At 37.3% G+C, this 22,015-nt stretch overlaps 1 protein-coding gene across 1 annotated transcript; it reads right to left on the bottom strand.

Moving 5' to 3' along the window:
* Window positions 1–13,826: 13,826 nt before the first annotated feature.
* Window positions 13,827–21,696, bottom strand: cUnh5orf22 (chromosome Un C5orf22 homolog). The gene is made up of 9 exons (XM_084120798.1): window positions 21,495–21,696; window positions 21,160–21,305; window positions 19,721–19,870; window positions 19,152–19,566; window positions 18,853–18,915; window positions 17,566–17,687; window positions 17,319–17,385; window positions 15,906–16,045; window positions 13,827–14,605 (listed from the first exon to the last, which is right to left on the bottom strand). The coding sequence occupies exons 1-9, from the start codon at window positions 21,561–21,563 to the stop codon at window positions 14,458–14,460; spliced, it is 1,320 nt and encodes a 439-aa protein (XP_083976924.1). The 5' UTR covers window positions 21,564–21,696; the 3' UTR covers window positions 13,827–14,457.
* Window positions 21,697–22,015: the final 319 nt, after the last annotated feature.

The following is a 22,015-nucleotide window of genomic DNA, read 5'->3' as shown; positions in this document are numbered from 1 at the left end:
CATCTGCATTTAATCTTTTGCAACCTGTTATGTTAGGGCAAAAACTTATTAGTCAGTTTAATTTTGATCATGGTTTTGATTAGTTTTATGGATCATGAATTTCTTAACAGAAAGGCAACAGAGGGTTAGGATTAATGGGGTGTTATCAGATATTGTAAATCTCTCCACAGGTACCCCTCAAGGATGTGTGCTCTCTCCTATTTTGTTTATATGACTGTCAGAGTTTACAAGATAATAGTTATTTGGTTAAATATGCGTGCATGATACTGTGTTGCTTTCCTTGCTTTCACATTCAGATCAGGAATATGGTTCTGTTTTGTACAATTTCATTTCTTGGTGTAGTAGTATGAAACTAGATCTGAATGTTTCAAAAACTAAAGAGATGATAATTAATTTTAGTAGGAGAACATTGGCACTTCAACCTATTGTCATTAATGGAACACATGTGGAGGAAGTAGAGCAATATAAGTACCTAGGAACGGTTTTTGCTAACAAGTTAAAGTTTGACCAAAATTCTGATGCAATTATCAAAAAGTCACACCAAAGACTGTTCGTGCTGAGAAAGCTTAATTCTTTTAATGTACAGAGAGTTGTTCTTAAGTCATTTTATAATTCATTTGTTGAAAGTATCCTGTCTTTTTCTTTTATTTGTTGGTTTTCATCATTGTCTACAAAGAACAAAAATCGGTTGCAGAGTATTGTTAACGTGCTCTAAAATTATGGGTGTTCCCTTACGAAGCCTTACATCTTATTACGAACAGCAGGTGCTGAGGATGGCTCATAAAATAATAGGAGATAGTACACACCCGCTGCATTTGGACTTTGAGTGGATGCCCCTGGGGCGACGTCTAAGGGCAATTAAATGTTCAACAAATCGCTATAAATGTACTTTTGTGCCTGAAGCAATACGTCTATGTAATAAGTTTAGGTGATTTTTTAAAGTATTTATGTATTTAAATGTATGTGATCAGTGTTTTATGTGAGGCACCATGTAAGCTCAAACTAATTGCCCCATGGGGATAAATAAAGCTCTAAACTTATATGACTACCTTTTGAGGCAGTAAGTGCATCGCATTAAGTTTTATCAACTTACAGGTTAAAAAGATTATTGTAGCTATGTGGGTGCTCAGTTTTTCCTGTCGTTTAATACATTTAGGCCATAAAAGTTTATAAAAGATGAAATGCTTTGCACATGCTGTATTGGCTATGACTTACACACACACTGTGTTTTGAATAAAGAAAATGCTGTATTTATTCAAAGAACCAGTTTTTTTATTTACCCTTGGCTGGGTTGCACTGCAAACAAGCAGAGACAGTGTCCAAAATGCGGGCACTGGACTTAATTCACGGTTGAGGCGGGTGGAGCTACTGAATGAGGTTTTGCAGACAGTTTAAGGATCCAGTCGAGTTACGAGCTTTAGTCACTCACCATCATGAACAGAGCTGTGGCAGCAGTTATTAAGCTTCCTGGGCTCTACCATCTCTCAGGACCTGAAGTGGGACAATCACATTGACTCCATTGTGAAAAAGACCCAGCAGAGGTTGTATTTCCTTCTCTAGCTGAGGAAGTTCAACTTGCCACAGGCACTGTTGATGTAGTTCTACTCAGCCGTCATTCAGTCTGTCCTCTGCACTTCAGGCTCAGCTACAAAACCAGACATCAGAAGACTACAGAGGACGGTTCAGACTGCTAAGAGGATTGTTGGTGCTCCTCTGCCCACCCTCCAAGAACTGTATACATCCAGAGTGAGAAAAAGGGCTCAGAAAATCACCCTTGATCCCTTACTGGATTTGAACACTGTGCAAAGATCAATATCACTTATATTTATTTGACAATACCCTACTTCTTCTTATTCCATTATTTGTATATAGTTACTCACTTATTCACATTTACATTTAGTCATTTAGCAGACGCTTTTGTCCAAAGCGACTTACAAATTAGGACTAAATTAAGCGAGTCATTGTGAAGAGGCAAGAAACAACGCAAGAAGTGCTCAAAATCCGAAGTTCAGGCATTGGTCAGAGTAGCATAAGCCCGATAAGCGAGGATTTAGAGGAAGAAGGAAAAAGGAATTTTTCTTTTTTTTTCTTTTTATGATGTTAAGTGCTCACGGAAGAGATGGGTTTTCAGCTGTCTTTTGAATGTTGTCAGGGATTCTGCATTCCGGATGAGGGTGGGGAGAGCATTCCACCAGCAAGGAACTGTGAATGAGAATGTTCTGGAAAGTGATTTTGTGGCTCTCTGTGATGGAACCACAAGACGTCGCTCGTTGACCGATCGTAGGCTTCTGGTAGGGATGTAGGCTCATAGGAGCAAGTGAAAGTAGGAGGGAGCTGAGCCTGTGATAGATCTGTAAGCAAGCGTCAATGCTTGAACTTGATGCGAGTGGTAGCCAGTGCAGAGAGATGAACAGAGGAGTGACGTGGGCCCTCTTGGGCTCGTTGAAGACGAGCTGCAGCATTCTGAATCATTTGTAGAGGTTTAGTTGCACATGATGGAAGTCCAGCCAGAAGAGCATTGCAGTAATCAAGCCTAGAAATGACCAGGGCCTGGATGATTAGTTGTGTTGCATGCTCAGTTAGGAAAGGCCTGATCTTCCTGATGTTGTGCAGTGCAAACCTGCATGATCGAGCTGTCTTTGAAATGTGATCTGTGAAGGTCAGCTGGTCATCCAATATTACTCCAAGATTTCTGACCGACCTTGATGGGGTAATTGATGATGAATCTAGCTGGATGGTGAAGTCATGTTGTAGAGATGGATTGGCAGGGAGAACGAGAAGCTCAGTCTTTGCCAGGTTGAGCTGCAGGTGATGTTCCTTCATCCATGTCGAGATGTCTGCCACATATATTTTTATTTTTTATACTATCTGTGTACTGTTGTTGTCTCTGTGTACTGGAAGATTCTTCGGATGTCACCACAACAAAATTGTGTGTGCAAACACATAATAAAGCTCTTTCTGATTATGAGTTTGTGATTTGTGAGGCTTTTTGTCTATTTTAAAGCAAATGGCACTGCAAAACCAAAATAAATGCATGCGCTTTTATGCTCAAAGAACCAAACCAGCTCAATAAATGGAGTCACTAAGAGCTATCTGAATACCTGACAAGAGACTCCATTAAATTCTGCTGAGTATAGAGCATACATCTCCTTAATGGATTGATTTTTACATTTGACGAATGTGGACTTCTGTGATAACAGCATCATCCATCTGGGCTCAGTTGAGCTGTTCAGCATGATGACATGCAACCACTGAGCCAACTGACACTATCACTCCACATACTGATGACTGCGCTGTGACAGAATAACTAATAGTGGTAAAGGCAGATGTGTGTATCAGTTCATTGTTTTATTTAGTTCAATTTATGAATGAAAAAAAAACAAATTTTTTTATATATATTATATAAGATTGATCAATGTTTAATCATTTTGACCTAATTAAAAGTATTTTCATTTTAGTATAGACAAAGGGAACCCTAATTAAAAGTATTTTCATTTTAGTATAGACAAAGGGAACCCAAAATATTAATATCAGAAATTATATATTATAAATATAATATATTTAATTCATATTTTGCCTGTTCGTCTTTCTGAGTCCTGAAGCAGTGAGTTTGCAGGACATTTTGTTGTACATTTTATGTTTATTGTTTCTTGTGTGGACTTTTATGTTTAGTTTGTTTCCATTTCCTGTTTTAAGTTTTGTAGTCTTTTTGTAGTTCTTTTGGTTCCCCTTGATTGTTGGCATCTGTGCCTTGTTATTAGTTTGTCAGTTGTTTCTCGTATTATTGTTGCTTGTATTCCTACCCTTCATCTTCCCTGTTTTGTTAATCGAAATACCTGCACTTAGTTCCTCGTCTGCCTGCCTTCCTTGCCTCCTTACAGTAATAAATAGGCCAAAGTAATGCAAAACATTCATTGCTCTTTACAACATTAGCATAATGTGGAATATTATTATTAGCTTTGGATGGAAACTCCAATTGAAATTAAAATTTAAGAGACATTACGAAGGCGAATGAAATAAAAATGGCAAAAATGTATTTCATTATTTTTCTAAACCAAACGAACCATGAAAGTGAGAACCAGTTTCAATTACACCTGCAAGATAACTAGGCTAATGCCGTAAGATGATATTCACAATCACGGTGAGCCGCTGAGGAAAGTCTATTTCTGCCTTACATTATTACTTTGTAGGAAAAGGGAATGGCTGTGAATAAAATCTATCCATTAGGGAGTTTAAACGCTGTGGGAATGGTGTTCTCTGAGATGCCTGCCTGCATCTCATCACAGTGATATTTAGTGCAGATGAGAACATTCAAATACTGGCACAACACCCCCTTAGACATAATGATCATTCTGTAAAAAGACAACTATTTGCAAATGACATTTAGGGCCCTATTTTAACGATCTGAAACGCAAGTAACTTTATGGGCGGGTCTTGGGCGCTGTTGCTATTATACCGGCGGGATAAATTACTCTTGCGCCCGACTCAAATCTAAAATGGGTTGGTCTGAAGTAACTTCATTATTCATTGGTGTGGTTTGGGCGTAACATGAAATAAACCAATCAGAGCAACATCTCACATTCCCTTTAAGAGCAGGCGCGCTTGTTCCACGGAGGATTGCTATTATAACGGCGGATTTGCCAGGCGCACGCCAGGAGCGGTTCACAGCCGAGGAGACCGACGTTCTCGTCAGGGCCGTAAAAGACAGATAAGTGACATTGTATGGGGATGGGAGAAACCCACCCAAATTAGCTTTGGTTAAACAGGTTTATAAAATGTCACAACAATGATTTCCCTCGTGTGTTAATATTTTTCCTTGTAATAATGTATGGTTTTCTAAAAATGAGAACTGTGTGTAGATGAGAGAAGCAAAGTGCATGCGCGTTGTGCACACGCTACATTGATTATGGCCAAGCCGCATGCGCCCTTAAAATAGCATATGAATAACATGCGCAACGCGCCACTAGGTTTTTCCAGGTCAGTGGTGGAATTGTTTTCTAAACTTGCAAAATAGCACCAGGGAATGTTTGCGCCGGAACACGCCTCCTCTTTGCGCTGAACCGCCCCCGGGAGCGCAAATTCATTTCCTAATTTACCGACGCGCGTCTGTGGAGGGAAAAGTCCGCTGTGCGCGGGTGCAAAATAGGAATGATACATGCGTCAGTGTACAAAGTCAATTGCGCTGGGTGCAAGATAGGGCCCCTAGTCTCATGTAGCCTATATACCATTGCTTTACATCGCACATTTTAATTGACTTCGTCCTAATATTGGATTTTGATTGACAACCATCATCAGGGCCCTTAAGCCGGGACACACTTAACGACTGTAAGGCCGATTATGAATGTAATTTGATACTTACACTACAACTGATCATGCCCAAACGTGCTGAGTCGCGTTCAGTCATTGTTCAGAGTTGGTGTTTAAAATTTGCTGCAGTCGTGGAAACAGTCTGTAAGTATGTTCAATTCAGTGTTTCAGCAAGTCATTAAGTGTGTCCCCGGCATTAAACAACGTTAAGAGATTTGATTCCCAATTTCTCAGGGAATAGGTTATACACATATTCATAAAATGGACTTTAAGCAACTTTATGTTGCTTTGGATAAAAGTGTATGCCAAATGAATACTTATAAATTTTCCAGGCTGGCTGGAGTGTAAATTAATATTGATCAAACCTGCTCTCCATACATTGCATGAATAAAATATTGTAGTATGTTTTCCATCATGTCATTTAGCTGATAATTATGCTTACATGCACTCTCTGAAAGCTTGAAATAGCCTTGATTATTAATGACACGTTATAATCTTTCTGATTACAACCTAGCACTTGTAAACATTTGAAACTGATAGAACAAATCATGCAGTGCCAGGGGCGGACTGGGACCAAAAAGTGCCCCTGGACTTTCTGGCCCACAGCAGCCCACCACATCCCACATCATAACACATTGGCTCATTAATGTGCAGAATAATATTTAACACCACTTATAGCAATAAAAATATAACGCAATACAAAAATAAATGCTATTTAAACATTTATTTTAAGTAACATAACATATATTAGGTCATATTTGTAAAACAAAGGGAAACAAACAGAAATATTAATACAACAGTATTAATATAAAACTATCAAGACAGCAAATCAGCTAGTCAGGGGGTATCATCTTGGTGCAGAAGATACACTACTCAGCAGAGTAGGCTGCACCACTCAGCTGTACAACTGAATCCAGATTGAAACTATTTTGCATTAACATGAATCCTCATGGCATACTATTAGGCTATCATGTGATATTAAACTTGATTGATGTCCACAGGCTTCATGTCATCTTCTGGGAGCAGGTCAGCAGAGCTTTGAGGATGAGGAGGAGATGGCTTGTGTGTGTGTGTGTGTGTGTGTGTGTACATTTGACAGAGCTTGTGTATGTGTATGAGAAACAGTGTTTGTGTGTATAAGAGATGAAAGGATTCCTGTGAAGGAGACAAAACAGATTAGGGATTATTCAGCATTATCTGTAATAAATATTTGTTAGTGTAAAATAAAGTGTAAAGCAAGTAGCCAAATACAAATAATATTAATACTCATAAAACCTGCCCAGAAAGCCACATGGACAAAAAGGTGCAAACTTGTGTAAGATGTGTTGGTCCTATCTGCAACGATCATAGCTACAAAATCTACAAAGGTTAGTAGCAAATTTAAATTTCTCTCAAACACTATAACACGCAAATTATCACATTTTAAACATTAGAGTATCATCAAAATCTTAGATTATGTAATTATTAAGTTAAAGATAAACATAAAATAAGGAACTCGTTTTAGGAAGAAAATATAATTCAATAGGGTTTATTATTTTAATTTTATACTAATTGTTGAGTTAAGAACTAATTTCTCAGCACTCTGTAGTGTTTGGAATTAGTATTAACTACCATCATTGTTAAAATGAGTAACTGGTTTACTAGTGCGAGCTAAATAATGCTACTACTGATTTCATTTCAGCTTACCGGTTCAGTTTGATTGCCATCCTCTTCACTGGCTCAGGTACACAGGTAGGGAGGGGGGAGGTATTGTTGGTCATCATCAGCAGGGGCTGCTGGTTCATCATCACTGACACTGACTGTGCTGCTGGGTCTATCCCAGGCGGGTAATCCATCGACCGGAAGTTGAAGCCGGCCGCGTGCCGCCATCTTGTAGGGCTCCATTACCTTCTATCAGAGCCCGTCTACGGAGAGCCTGCCCACTCCCTATTAAGCTCTATTGTACCGAATTTTGGTTGTAGTTCCACCAGAGTTCCACTGGGGGCGATCGCCATGAGTGCAAAATGAATGGGAGTCTATGGGGCTAGACGGCTAAATGTGTCTCTTTCACCCGATTGCCGTTGAGAAATCTCAGATCTGATTGTAGATTTTGCAAGTTCAACATGGGTTTTAGGTCGAAAGTTGAATGAACGAGTACTTATGTCCTTTTGATTTCTTACAGGCTGAGTTGTTGTTGCCCATAACATGCTAGCATTCTGCTAATGAACGCTGATTGGTCAGTGAAGGACTGATTACGATCAGAGATACCGCTTGATGGCATCGTGTCATCCGCAGCGGGACCAGAAACAAACAAAACAAAAACTCTTCTAGCATGTGTATTTACCTGTGTCAGCTGTGTTGTCGATGCCTCGAGTGAAAATAAAGTGCAGAGCGCGAACGCACCAGAGTGAGTGAAGGATTGCCGTGAAGCAGTATCTCTGGTCGTACATGTGTATGACGTCATTGACACTTTAAAATACTTTTTAAAGCAAATAAGTGACTCAAAAAAATCTAACACCCAGCAATGTGTAATTTATCTCCTTTCGAATACAACATTCAAATTACTAGACAAAAAATTATATCCTGAGAAAAGTGGATTTTTATTGGTATAGCGCCATAGACCTCCATTCATTCTGCACTCGTCCTGTGAGCGCCCTCATATGGAATCAGAGAGGAACTGCAACCAGTTCAGAAGTCGGAAGTGTACTGAGAGTGAAACTTCTCGCCATATTAGACATTCTCTGCTTCTATGTTAAATTATTGCCCCGTAGAAACAGTTTTTGTAAAAATAGGCTAACGATTGCGTCATAACCACTCGACTCTCTGTCGCACAGTAGAGAAATTACCGTACAGACAGGAGGAGAAGCTCGCAGGCAATCGGGGGGACGTCAAGGGAGAAGCCCTGGCGTTACATTTTAAAATAAATACTATACAAAATAATTAATCAGAATACTTACTCCTGCTTACTCACGCCAAAGAACTCTTTGCTCAAGCTCGCCGTCTCTGCAAGATTAACGTTGGCAGTTTGAACGCACAGCTACTAGAAGATTTACATCTGTCAGACAGGTTGCTCACGTCATCAAGCTTAGTTTGAGTCGGTTTGAGTCTGCGCGTCAGGAACGGAAGTGCTAAAAAATCGCTAAAAATGGGCTTCACTTGTTAGGGCTCCACAAAAATAGGCTAATGATTGCGTCATAACCACGCGACTCTCTGTCGCACAGTAGAGAAATTACCATATGGACAGGAGGAGAAGCTCGCGGGCAATCGGGGGGACGTGGAGGCAAAATGACAAAATAATTAATCAGAATACTTAGCAAAAGTTTCTCCTGCTCCTAGCTCATGGACAACTCCTACTCACACTCTCCGTCTCTGCAAGTTTCGGAAGGGAATGATTCAGATTTCTCTTGGACTAGCTACTAGAAGACAGACAGGTTGCTCACGTCACATCTACGTCGTCAAGCTCAGTACGGTCAGCCATCAGCAAGTGAGTGCTTCTAATTGACACTGGCGGCTTAACTTCTCACCAATGGAAGACAGCGAAGGGGCGTCGTCCATATTTTTTTACAGTCTATGGTCCAGCCTCGCTATCCTTGACCTTTGCTGTAATACTAGAGCCGTCAGAGCCTGCTGAACTGCAACTTCCCTTCGTGCCAAATGCATAATCTGTTCATTTGAAGCATTTCACAGCATCTACTACATCTAATGCTTTTTTTCTTTTTTTTAACGCGTAACTTTTCAGCTCCACCTTTTCTTTTCTTCCACCTTTTCATCCATGGACAATTATTTGTAATTATCTGCTCAGAGAAATTCACTGTAACGGATCAATCTCTCTCTGTCTGTAAATAAGACGTGAAAGGGAACGTATTTCAAGATACGCAATGGAGTAGACCAAAATTAACAGGGAGGGAGGGCAATAGACAAACATGCACACAAAACACACTCCTTGTCGGCCGCGCCCGCACGATCGACTCACTCATCCATTTGCGTAGAGATGTAATATTATGATTTCCGTCATTTAAAAAAATATATATTTGTGGACCAGCCCACATTGGCCAGCGGCCCACCGGGTAAAGTCCCGGTGCTCCAGATGGCCAGTCCGCCCCTGTGCAGTGGCATTAATCACGGACCACAGCTGTTATTGTGAATGAGATTTTTCCCGGGCCTGGATGGGGGGAGGGGCCACTATGGGAGGCTCATCCATAAAACATGTCCCAGACTATCACTGTGTGGTTTGAAAAAAGTATTATCTGTAATGAAATTTTGGACATACAGTACTACGTCAATCACTGTCATTTGACATGCAGTCATTTGCGTCAATTCACAAATCCTCTCGTGGCCTCATGGGATAGTAAAGTGTCCATCGAATGCACACTTAAGAATCTCGGCGGAAGTATTAATCCGGATACTTTTCGCCTACTGTTTTTCAAATACTATGTGTATTGGACTACATTGTTGGTGTACTTTTGTCCCTACTATATAGTAGGGAAGTATTAGATTTCGGACGCAGCATATGTGAATTTTATTGTTGCCTCTGCCTCAGGTAAAAGTATTTGATAATTGTTTGTAACTGATGTCACACAAATTTTGAATTATTATTATTAACGAGTTTGTTTGCCCATAAAATCTTTAAGATATTAGGTTAAACTTATTTGGCTTGCTGTCCACTGAAGAGGGGCTCGATGAAGCAGCTTCAACTCGAGCTCTGATATACCCCCCCAGTGGCTAAATGTAGGATATAATAATTGAAGGGCAAGGAACCTGAGATGAAGGTGGAGTTTGGGGAGGTGGAGGGATACTGGAACAGCTGATACTAGAGAGAGGTAAGCGGCTGCTTATATACTCAGGCTATTGATTGAAAGATTAGATGGGCTCACTCCTCCCTAACTTACGTTTAGGAACTTCATTTATTCAAATAGATCAAAAAATACATTTAGTGACAATGAAAATGACTTGAATACCACTTCTATGATGAACATATTTTCAATTTCTGAATTAAAAGTCTGATCATTTTTAAGATGCTTACATTTAAAAAATGCCTAGGTGCTGTATAAAAGTTCAAACAAGAAAAAAAGTCAAGTTAAAAAGCTGGATTTTTTTTTGGCAAAAATCATCATCTTAAAAAAAAGAGAGAAGAAGCAATATAGTTTTAAAATATTATAAATACTTGAAAACTATTTGACCTCCAATCAATGTCAGTGTGGCATAACATGCAGGAAGCCACTTTAATATATCATGTCACAGGAAAACCATAAAGGAGAGAGGACTGATGATTCAAGGTCACTGAGTTTTAAAATATAATCACATATGGTATAGTATTTATTCTTTTCAATGAAAAAGCACATTCTATCCAGATTAAAGTAAACAGGAACATGATGTTATGATAAATGTAAAAAAAAAAAAAACTACCTTAAAATAAAAATAAAATAATAATAATATATATATATATACAGTGTATTTGAACACCCTGCTATTTTGCAAGTTCTCCCACTTAGAAATCATGGAGGGGTCTGAAATTGTCATTGTAGGTGCATGTCCACTGTGAGAGACATAATCTTAAAAAAAAATCCAGAAATCACAATGTATGATTTTTTAACTATTTATTTGTATGATACAGCTGCAAATAAGTATTTGAACACCTGAGAAAATCAATGTTAATATTTGGTACAGTAGCCTTTGTTTGCAATTACAGAGGTCAAACGTTTCCTGTAGTTTTTCACCAGGTTTGCACACACTGCAGGAGGGATTTTGGCCCACTCCTCCACACAGATCTTCTCTAGATCAGTCAGGTTTCTGGGCTGTCGCTGAGAAACACGGAGTTTGAGCTCCCTCCAAAGATTCTCTATTGGGTTTAGGTCTGGAGACTGGCTAGGCCACGCCAGAACCTTGATATCCTTCTTACAGAGCCACTCCTTGGTTATCCTGGCTGTGTGCTTTGGGTCATTGTCATGTTGGAAGACCCAGCCTCGACCCATCTTCAATGCTCTAACTGAGGGAAGGAGGTTGTTCCCCAAAATCTCACAATACATGGCCCCTTAGTGTATTACCAACAGTAACCTTGGAAACGGTGGTCCCAGCTCTTTTCAGGTCATTGACCAGCTCCTCCCGTGTAGTTCTGGGCTGATTTCTCACCTTTCTTAGGATCATTGAGACCCCACGAGGTGAGATCTTGCATGGAGCCCCAGTCCGAGGGAGATTGACAGTCATGTTTAGCTTCTTCCATTTTCTAATGATTGCTCCAACAGTGGACCTTTTTTCACCAAGCTGCTTGGCAATTTCCCCGTAGCCCTTTCCAGCCTTGTGGAGGTGTACAATTTTGTCTCTAGTGTCTTTGGACAGCTCTTTGGTCTTGGCCATGTTAGTAGTTGGATTCTTACTGATTGTATGGGGTGGACAGGTGTCTTTATGCAGCTAACGACCTCAAACAGGTGCATCTAATTTAGGATAATAAATGGAGTGGAGGTGGACATTTTAAAGGCAGACTAACAGGTCTTTGAGGGTCAGAATTCTAGCTGATAGACAGGTGTTCAAATACTTATTTGCAGCTGTATCATACAAATAAATAGTTAAAAAATCATATATTGTGATTTCTGGAAAAAAATTTTTTTAGATTATGTCTCTCACAGTGGACATGCACCTACGATGATAATTTCAGACCCCTCCATGATTTCCAAGTGGGAGAACTTGCAAAATAGCAGGGTGTTCAAATACTTATTTTCCTCACTGTATATATATATATATATATATATATATATATATATATATATATATATATATATATATATATATATATATATATATATATATATATATATATAAATATATCATATTTTCAAATATTATATATTCAAAAACAAGTTGTGTATACTCCTGTGCACTCAAAGTGCAAAGATTATACTTTATTTAAAACATTATTATTATTTATTTTTGATTGATTTAAAAATGTATGAAACTACCAGGAACACAAAGAATTTCAAGAATTTGGCACTTGTGTTTTGGACTATTGTTGAAGTAGTTTTCCTTTTCATCATCTTGGACATCCTTATTTATCACAGAGCTCCTTTACAGGAGACATGCGGTTTTATTTATTCATTTTTTGAGCCTTTTTAAGATACATTTTTTTGACAGAAACAAATGACTGTGAATCATTTGCATATTCTTATTGGCCGGTTTGCCTTTAGGCTGACCTCTTAAGATTAGTATTCTGAATATAAATAAAATATTTATATAATTATACATTATATAAACATTATGAACATTAGAAAGAGTTAAAAAACAACAACATTTAATTGTATTGCTGTAGGACCTGTGACAGACCGCCACTGCTGCTTCCAGTAGGGTACACAAGTCAGAAAAGAGGAAAAAACTTGTTAGTGCTGGGTTGAGATCAGGGTTAAAACAATTTAGACATTCAGCCGTGCTGTTATTCGGTGCAAACCATTTACCAATGGACTCATTATTCAGTCTGAGATTACTGTTAATGGTATATATTTTGGGGGAGAGAAAAGCATGCGTCATATTTGCTCTCCTGAGAGCATCTAAAATGGCAGGTCATATTAATTCATCATGGAAGCTTGTATTCATCCGAAGTAAATTGAATAAAGCATTTTTTGTATGCATGTACCTCTCTAAATTCAGAAGTTGTAAAAGTAATGGCACAGAACATTAGTAATTGTCAGAGCAGCTTTGATGCGGCCTGCTATGGACCTGCTAACTGATGTCAAGTGATGCATTGTTCAGCATTTGTTACAAGCATGATGATGCTTATCACACTCTGAAATCAGTTCACAGAGACAACCTGATTATCTTTGCAAGTATGCATTAAAAACTATTTATAGCTGAGTCAATGCATGCTAAAAATGTAATTGAATTAATTTGAGCCTTTAGAGTGAGTTGATAATGTGTTCTTGTCATGTAGAGTGTTGAGGATGATGCAACTACATGGATACTGTAGAATAATCTTTTTCACAGGATTCAGACCAATTGCTGTTGTAGAACCATTGTCTCCACCGATTAGTCGAGCAACCAATCAGCCGCTGCTTTTTAAGTGACTGGTAATTGTGACCAATGTCTCCTTACGCCCTCTGGACTGTGAGTTCATGTAACACCACAATGTCAAACTCTATATCCTGCACTTCTTACTGTGAAAATACAATGAAAGTTAATGTATTAGTCTGATAACTTACCCTGGTATAAGGACTTATATACTGTGGCAAGTTATCAGACTAATACATTAACTTTCATAGTACTTTGAAAGTTAAAAGGATAGTTCGACCCCCCCCCCAAAAAAACTTATCTTTTACTCACCCTCATGTCGTTCCAAACCTGTATGAATGTCTTTATACTATTATAAGATATTTTGAAGAAAATTTCTGTTGTGTTTGTCCATACAATTAAAGTCAATGGGATCCAAAACAACCCTGAACTCCACTGACTTCCATTTTATGGACAAAAAACAAAACAAATGCTTTTTACAAATATCTTATATGTTCCACAGAAGAAAAAAAGCCATGCAAACTTGGAATGACACAAGGATGAGAAAATTATGACAGAATTTTCATTTATGGGGTTACCATTCCTTTGTTAGCAGTAGCACATTGTTGTTCATCATGCAGTAAAATTTAAAGTCAGGTCAGGCATATTCGTGGCAGTTCTGAGGTCTGTAGGTGTGGAGCAATAAAGCACAGGGTGCCACATACAAAGCTCAGATGAATTGGTAATCGCCTCAGGCTTCAGACAAAGACAGCTGAGGCACAAGGGGCCACACAGGATGAGGGGAAATGTGCTGTCTTGTATCAATGCTTCTGCTATTCCCAAACTGAAGTATGGATACACAATGAATGACTGCAGCATAGAATACATATGAAAATCTCAGGGTTTTTACTTCACGGTGCAAATAAAACATCATTTTGGAGACAATGCAGAAAAAATTATAACCCAGTATTTCATTCCAAATGTAACCCTTCCATCTAATATCATGAAACAATGCACTTCAAATATATACTACAAACCTCTTAAATTAAAAACCCATTTCCCAGCAGGAAGCTAATTTACATTCCTTATTGCATCCATACATCTTAACCACCCATGTACTCGATGCAGACAATACCAATGAGTACACAGCCAATCTCAAAAAAGCCTTAGGTAAAGAACGTGCCGCAGCTGTTGTTGTCTTCATGGGGTCTGTGATGTGCTCTCTGATGATATTGATTCATACTCTCTGTGAACATCTAAGCAGCCGAAGAGGGACTCTAGAATGTTCAGTACACTGTTCTGGATGGAATCCACTTGTTCCGCTGGGCAATACTCATCCAAACTGGATCTGACAAGAAATTGAAGAAACATTTAAATCTTATTGTATATTACAAGATGGAAATTATATCAGTTGATTTCACACACACACACACACACACACACACACACACACACACACACACACACACACACACACACACACACACACACACACACACACACACACACACACACACACACATATATAGTTACACTATTGTTCAAAAGTTTTTGGCCAGTTTTTTTTGTTGTTGTTGAAGAAATGAATACTTTTATTCATCAAGGACATTAAATTGATCAAAATGGACACTAAAAACTTTTATAATAATAATAATAATAATTCTTTAGAATTTTCTATTCATTAAAGAATCCTGAAAAAATTATCATGGCATCCACAAAAATATTAAGCAGCTCAACTGTTTTCAACAATTACAGTGATTTCTGAAGGATCACGTGACACTAAAGACTGGAGTAATGATGCTGAAAATTCAGCTCTAGCATACCAGGAATAAATTACATTTTAAAATGTATTAAAATAGAAAACTGTTATTTTAAATCACAATAATATTTAATTTAAATATTACAGTTTTTAGTGTATTTTGATCAAATAAATGCAGCCTCTGTAAGCATAAGAGTCTGTTTTCAAAAACATTTAAAAATCCTCAGACTTTTGAAGTGTATAATAAATACATATTAAAATATTACACAATTTTACTTATATATATATATATATATATATATATATATATATATATATATATATATTTATATTTATATAATTTCGACACAGGTCCTCTTGCATTATGGTTAGGACCATCACTAGTGGCCACTCAAAAAAATAACTAAATAAATAAAAAGAATGGTGCATGTCGGCCATGGTGATGCACCATCAGTCAGAGAACTGGGTATTAAAAGATAATGAAAAATATTCTCATGGACCATGAAGGGTTGAGCTCCCTCTGACTGACAGAGATAAGAGTGTGATTGATGAGTGTAATGTTGAGTCTATTCTCATTAAAAAACACACTAACAGATCACTGAGACACAAGTCTCACATAACACCATCTGTCTCAACTGCACAGATACAAGCATCTGCTTTTGGGGCCAAAGAACATTCATCAAATCATAAATTTCAATGCTAATTAATGCAGACTGAAAAGAAAACAAGAAATATGATTTTCTGATGCTTCTCTGAGGGGAAAAAACAAAACCAAATGCTGTTAACCCTAGAGGATGTTACAAATCATTAGTGAAAGATTAAAGGACCCAATGTACTTTTCAAAAGGAGACACAGAACAGACAGCTATGAGCTCTAATGACTAATGTACCGTGATATAGTGACAATGGTGGGCTTGGGCAGAGCTTCCAGGAAGAGCTGCACGGCCGTGATCATTTGCTGGATCTCCTCCTCACTGCTGATGTGGTGAGGGAGCTCAGAGAAATCACAGGTCAAGCCTGCTTGATGCACCTAGATTCAACACCACAGGCACAAATTATATCAAGTCTGTGGCGCTGGCAACGTGCCTCAGCACTACAAACCAAATGAAACAAATTTGTTATCATTCATGTTCTATTTGGGGACCCTCAACACAGGGTTCCTACACATTTTCCATTTCAAAATGTTTCCAGACTCAAATTTACGAACCTCTGTAGACTTTTTTTTAGACCATATTTAACAAAAACAGTCCATACATCATTTATATTTTTTTCATTGGTTTTCTTGAAGTGATGAACATGAATGCACTTCCATGATCAAAAGAAACCTAAAATGCTTTATAGCATCCACATATTCACCTCTGGCTCTGACACATCACTTTTATATTGTAAATGCGGTTTGATGTTGCACGATCACCAGACAGCAAAGTACAGTCGGATTTAGATGATTGTTTGTTCCTTTATTTGTTGCTGGTTTGAGTGGCACATTCGTTCAGTGAAGTTCAAAAGCGACTCGCAGTTTTGCATAATGAAAATGTGTGCCTTGAATTCATTCAGTCGTGTTTGACAATTACTAAACGATCACTAAATTTTTGCCATGACAACACTCTGCTTGTATGATAAAACTGCGTAGGAACCCTGTCAATAGCTCAAAAACAATTTATTTACTTAATTAAATATCAGGCTGATACTTCATAATTTCTCCTCATCACAGCAAAACATTATTTTTTAATCAGTATTGTGCATCTCATTTTTCATAAAAAATATCTAAACATCTTTGAAACAAGATATATTTACCTAAGATATTTACTTGTTTTAAGAAAGTAAAGTATATCTTGAATTACATTTATTTTTCTTAAAGTTTTATCATATTTTTCTTGTCATTTAAATTGAAAAGGAGGCTTTATAGATGTTTCACTTGACAATATACCTCAAACATCTTCCATCAAAATATTTTGCATTGTTTATGTTTGGGGTCTCATATGACAGCTTATTATTTTTATTTATTTATTTTTTAACATTGTTCAATTTCAACTTGACCCCAAACACTAGAATGGATATGAGCCACATTTCTGAAAACTGCATGCATGCTCTACAGTAAAATAGATGGATCTCATCTGCCAACTGGGTTACAATTATGCCAGAGGAACTTTAAAAAAAATATGAAGGTCAAATAAGAGGAAACTAATTAAATTTTTAGCCATACATCAGTGTAGTCTCTGAAAGCTTAAGAACTATTTGAGATATCTGGAATTACAGACATTTCAAACATGATTAAAACACACATACACACACACACTCTTCACCATTTCATAGTCCGGTGACTGTGTCCGATTCTTAAGGCTGTGTACAAGTCTGACTAGAGATTGCATTCTGCAAAGAAAGAAAAGTGGGGAAAAAAAATCAATGCATGAGGCTGTCATCTCCTGCTTGATTAAATACACATCGACCATATACCAATCAATCGAGTCCAATGGTGTGCTGATATGGAGCTATAATCAAAAAGCACAGAGCCTGTGGCTCTACATTCTCAATGAGATCAGTAATGCATACCTTGGGTTTGCTGCTAAACGTTCAACAGTTTCCTGGCTGTCATCCTCCACCAGGTCAGCAAATGCAGCCTCAAGGTCTTCGAGCTGGTGTGTGCGTCTCTCTACACAATCTAAAAGCTCCTCCTGAAAACCAACAAATGGAAATGTAAAGACCACCTTGGTAGTACCTGTATTTGCCACCTTGGAAAATGTGCCTTCTTGTCCTATATTCGCCATAATACAATGAGGTCCAAAAGCCAGAGACCACATTGAACATAGAGGATAGCATTTATACCTTGAAATAAACCTGCATGAAAAATAAATGTTTAAGATTCTACACTATTTCTATGCGACTAATCAAAATTAAGTACATTACTGTTTGGGATCAGTAAGATTTTGGACACTAAATTGAACAAAAGTGACAGTAAATATTTCTATTTCAAATAAATGCTGTTCTTTTGTTTTTTTGTTTTTCCATCAAAGAATCCTGAAAAAAAAAGTATCACGGTATCACAAAATCAGCATATTAGAATGATTTCTGAAGGATCACGTGACACTAAAGACTGCTAAAAATTCAGCTCTGCCATCACAAAAATGAATTAGTTTTTAAAATATATTAAAATATTAGTTAATATTATCAAATAAATGCAGTCTTGGTAAGCATAAGATAATTCTTTCATAAACATTTAAAAAAAATATTGCCAACCCCAAACGTTTGAATGGTAGTGTAGGCCTACTGTACATTTGTGATTGTGACAACACTAAGTAATTTAAGTTTACCTCTGAATCAACTCTCTCATTGTCATGCTGATAATATAATTTGCAATTAAAATAGTTTTAAACTATTTAAAATGCAAAACAGATGCATTTTCCCTAGTATTTGTCAGCATTCAAATGTGATAAGATAATACGATTTCAACAATTCAAGCACAAATGATAAAACAGTTCTCAATGCTTTTGATAAAAGCTGTTGTAACAGCTAATATATACACAATTTTTACCACACATAAGTTGAATTAAACATTAACAACCGAAGTGGACCAAAGTGCTGGAAAGAAAAATAAATAAAAGACATATGTATAAAGCATACAAATATAACAAATCAAGAGACATAAAACATAGGAAAAATAAGGAGTTGTCAAAACATTATTGTTGTTGCTGCCACAGTTTTATAAAAGTAAAAAAAAAAACAAGAGAGATTTAGCTTCACTCCCTGAAGGTGTCTAGGAATGACTAAAGCCTCACAAGTCACGACTGAACGAATGCCTCATGATTAGTTATGGTACATTTGATTAGGAATCTTCTTTACCTCATTTGGATCCTGCTGTGGCCTGCTAAAGCTGTATAACTCTTGAAGAAGATCAAACTCTTCCTGTAAGATGACAACAGTGGAAAACAGACATTGAATATAGACAGATAAAGATATTGACTCCATATGAGTCGTGAAGAAACCATTTCCATTTAAACCGTGGAATCAATACCTTCCATTTGTCTATAAAGTTTTTTCTATATCAGTGTGTAGGTGTGAGAATGTATGGAAAGTTAAATGTTATCGCTTGAGGAACAACAAAAAAGACTATAATGATTTGTGTGCTTGACTCACTCTACCTGTGTATACATCTCCTTGAAAGGGTTCTTACAGGAGAAAAAATCCAAGTCAATGTCAAGTATGAAAGGGTCAGTTTTCTCTATAACTGCTAAAAGCTTGTCAGTGATGTAGCTGGTTGAGCCCTCATCAGCCTTCATGACCGTGTCAATGACGTCTCCTGATGCTGTGCTGCCATCAAGCGGTTGAGAAGAGGAAGTGCACGGGGTGTCCCTTTTGAACGGCACATCACCGTCTTCCTTTACAGCTGCTTTGGGTATTTTAGCACCGCTTTGTCCATTTTTATGCTTTCTTTTCTGCAAACTGTCGGCAGGATCCACTCGAATGACATCTAAATGTAATTTTTGGGGGTTTTCCAGCTGATCCAGCGGAACGTAAAGAGCGTCACTCAAAAAGTAATCGTCTCTGCTTGTCACCCTGCAAAGAGAAAGAGATTTCTTATGAATTTTTTTTTTTTTAACACGATTCTAACAGTACAATTTTTCCTGACAGTGGGAGGTCTCATTCTTATTAATAGTAAATGAAGGTCTGCTGCCATCTCATGGCTACATGCTGATCTGCTGCGCCTGACCTGATGGTGGTCGTGGATGAATCTCTCCCCACACACATGGAGTGCTCCCCTTCTTTGATCTGCTGAGCCCAGTACGGATGCAACCAAGCTACATGGGATACGTGTCCAGCATAGACCATTGGCATAATCCAATTCTCTATGCTCAGCTCACTGCAAGAGCAAACAAAAACATGTCAGTCTGTATATTCACTGTTGCAACTAATAATGTGAACACATACCATTGGGGTTTAGTCTCAACAGCATGAACTGCCTTTTTAAAGTTTCTCTGATTCTAATAGACGGAGGAGTATTCATGTTGTTTATTCATTTGTACAGGCATTTATGGGTGTCTCTTTAACTATGAGCACATTTGGCTTTGTAGACACTGGCATGAAGCAGAAATTGCGGTATTTTCTTCGCTATTGTGACATATCCAAGTCCACAACCAGATATCCAGCATCTTAACTAAGAAAACAATGTAGGGCGGAACTTGGGTCGTTGTGGTTTGCTATTGCTGTGATCTCATGTGAGTGACAGGTTGTCCCGCCCTCGCGCCAGTAAACAAGTCATCAGAGAAGAAGAGTCGATGCAAGAGGGAGGGGAAGTTATTTAATTTAATTAAGTTGATTAAAGATTATGAGGGCACATGAAATGAAAAAATAAATAAATAAACATAATGATGTGCACAGATAAATCATTTATAATAAAAACAACAATATTCCATAACATAATAATAATTGTCAATTTTGATTTCATGGTGACTTTGACAAACAAAGCCCAACAGTGGACCATTCGGTGTCTGTACTGATTTGTCAACTTTGTAACAACTCAAATAAAAACCATAAACAAACATTTTCATTACTTGAAATAAAATAAACGTAAAAAATGTAGTTCCAAGGCAACATTTCCGATAATAAAAACTATATAGACGTACTAAAAAAAAACTAATTAAAAATAAAAACTAATTAAAAAATTAATAAAAACTAAAATAACAATGCTTTGTAATTTCTCTTAAGATCATGACCATTTCCACCACATCTCAAATGACGTATAGCATTATCTGGTTAAAAAAGTCATTTTAAATGTTTTTGGAATAAAATGGATGACTTCTTTCTCCTGCTAAATCATTATGCTTAGCTAGCATAATACAATCAATTAAATATTTATTTTCATTATTGAGGGAGGATAATTCGACAAAAGTATAACTTGATTGGAAATGATGAATAACACAAATATATATATATATATATATATATATATATATATATATATATATATATATAAACAAAATCTGTACATAAAATGTATTTTACAAATTAAAAAGTAGCAAAAATACATTATGATGTCAGTAAAATGTTTCCAAGATTAATGTAAAATAATTACATCTGTTTTAATTAAAAACAAAACCCCTCTGATCTATAAAAGCATCCAAAGTTGATGAAAAACCCTTATAAACTCACCTGAGCAGAGTCTCTTTGTCATACACCGTATCAGCAGGCATATTCACAGGGATGAGGAGATCAGGATGTGAGTCCAAATGGACCATTTTAATGTCCTTCATAGGAATATGTTTAGAGCCGATGGCACGATATATGTGTTGTACAACCTAAAGCAGGTGGAAATTACATTTCAATAACTATTTTTGTCTTTCATAATTGCTTCACACGTTTAGTAGGTGACGTATCATTCAAAACCTCCGTCTTATTTTGTTTATATGCAGTCATTTACAGTAACGTTAGTTGGAGTTAGACTTAAAGACCCAAATCAGCAAGGACTTAAGTTATGTCCTGTCTACCTCATGATGATCCTCCACAATCCACACGGGTAGTTTAGGATACACGCGTTTCTGCGGGGGAGTGCTCATTTTTTTCCCCAAGAGTGGTTATTAATTCCTGTCTTGTTTTAAACTATAACAGCATTTGGAAGATTAATTAGGGTTATGATATTCCGCTGCAAGTGGTGCACTGTGCGTCCTTGTTTTTCGACCGGGTGGAAACAACTCGAGCAAGTTTTGAATTCCTACGACAAGCCAGCCTGAGACAGGTAATATAGCTGAATATATTCAGATAAATGTTTCTGATTTGAATGATGTGGCGGCGATAAAATGGCAAACATCTGTGTTCCACAGAGGAAAGGAAGTAACACATGTAAGGAACAGCATGGGGTTGATACTGTAGTAAATCAGAAATATTATCCAGTGGCTACGCAATTTTTAATTTTGCATTTCATCTGAATAGCAACATTTGTGGGATTTAGTCAGTCGAAACAGTTTTGAGGTTTCAAAATTGATCCAATTTTGTGTCTCTGGAAAATAGT

Source organism: Abramis brama (genome assembly GCF_963993115.1).
Source record: "Abramis brama genome assembly, chromosome: 7".
Lineage (NCBI taxonomy): Eukaryota > Metazoa > Chordata > Actinopteri > Cypriniformes > Leuciscidae > Abramis > Abramis brama.
Note: the sequence above shows the minus strand (reverse complement) of the source record. Positions and strands in the feature narration are given on the sequence as shown.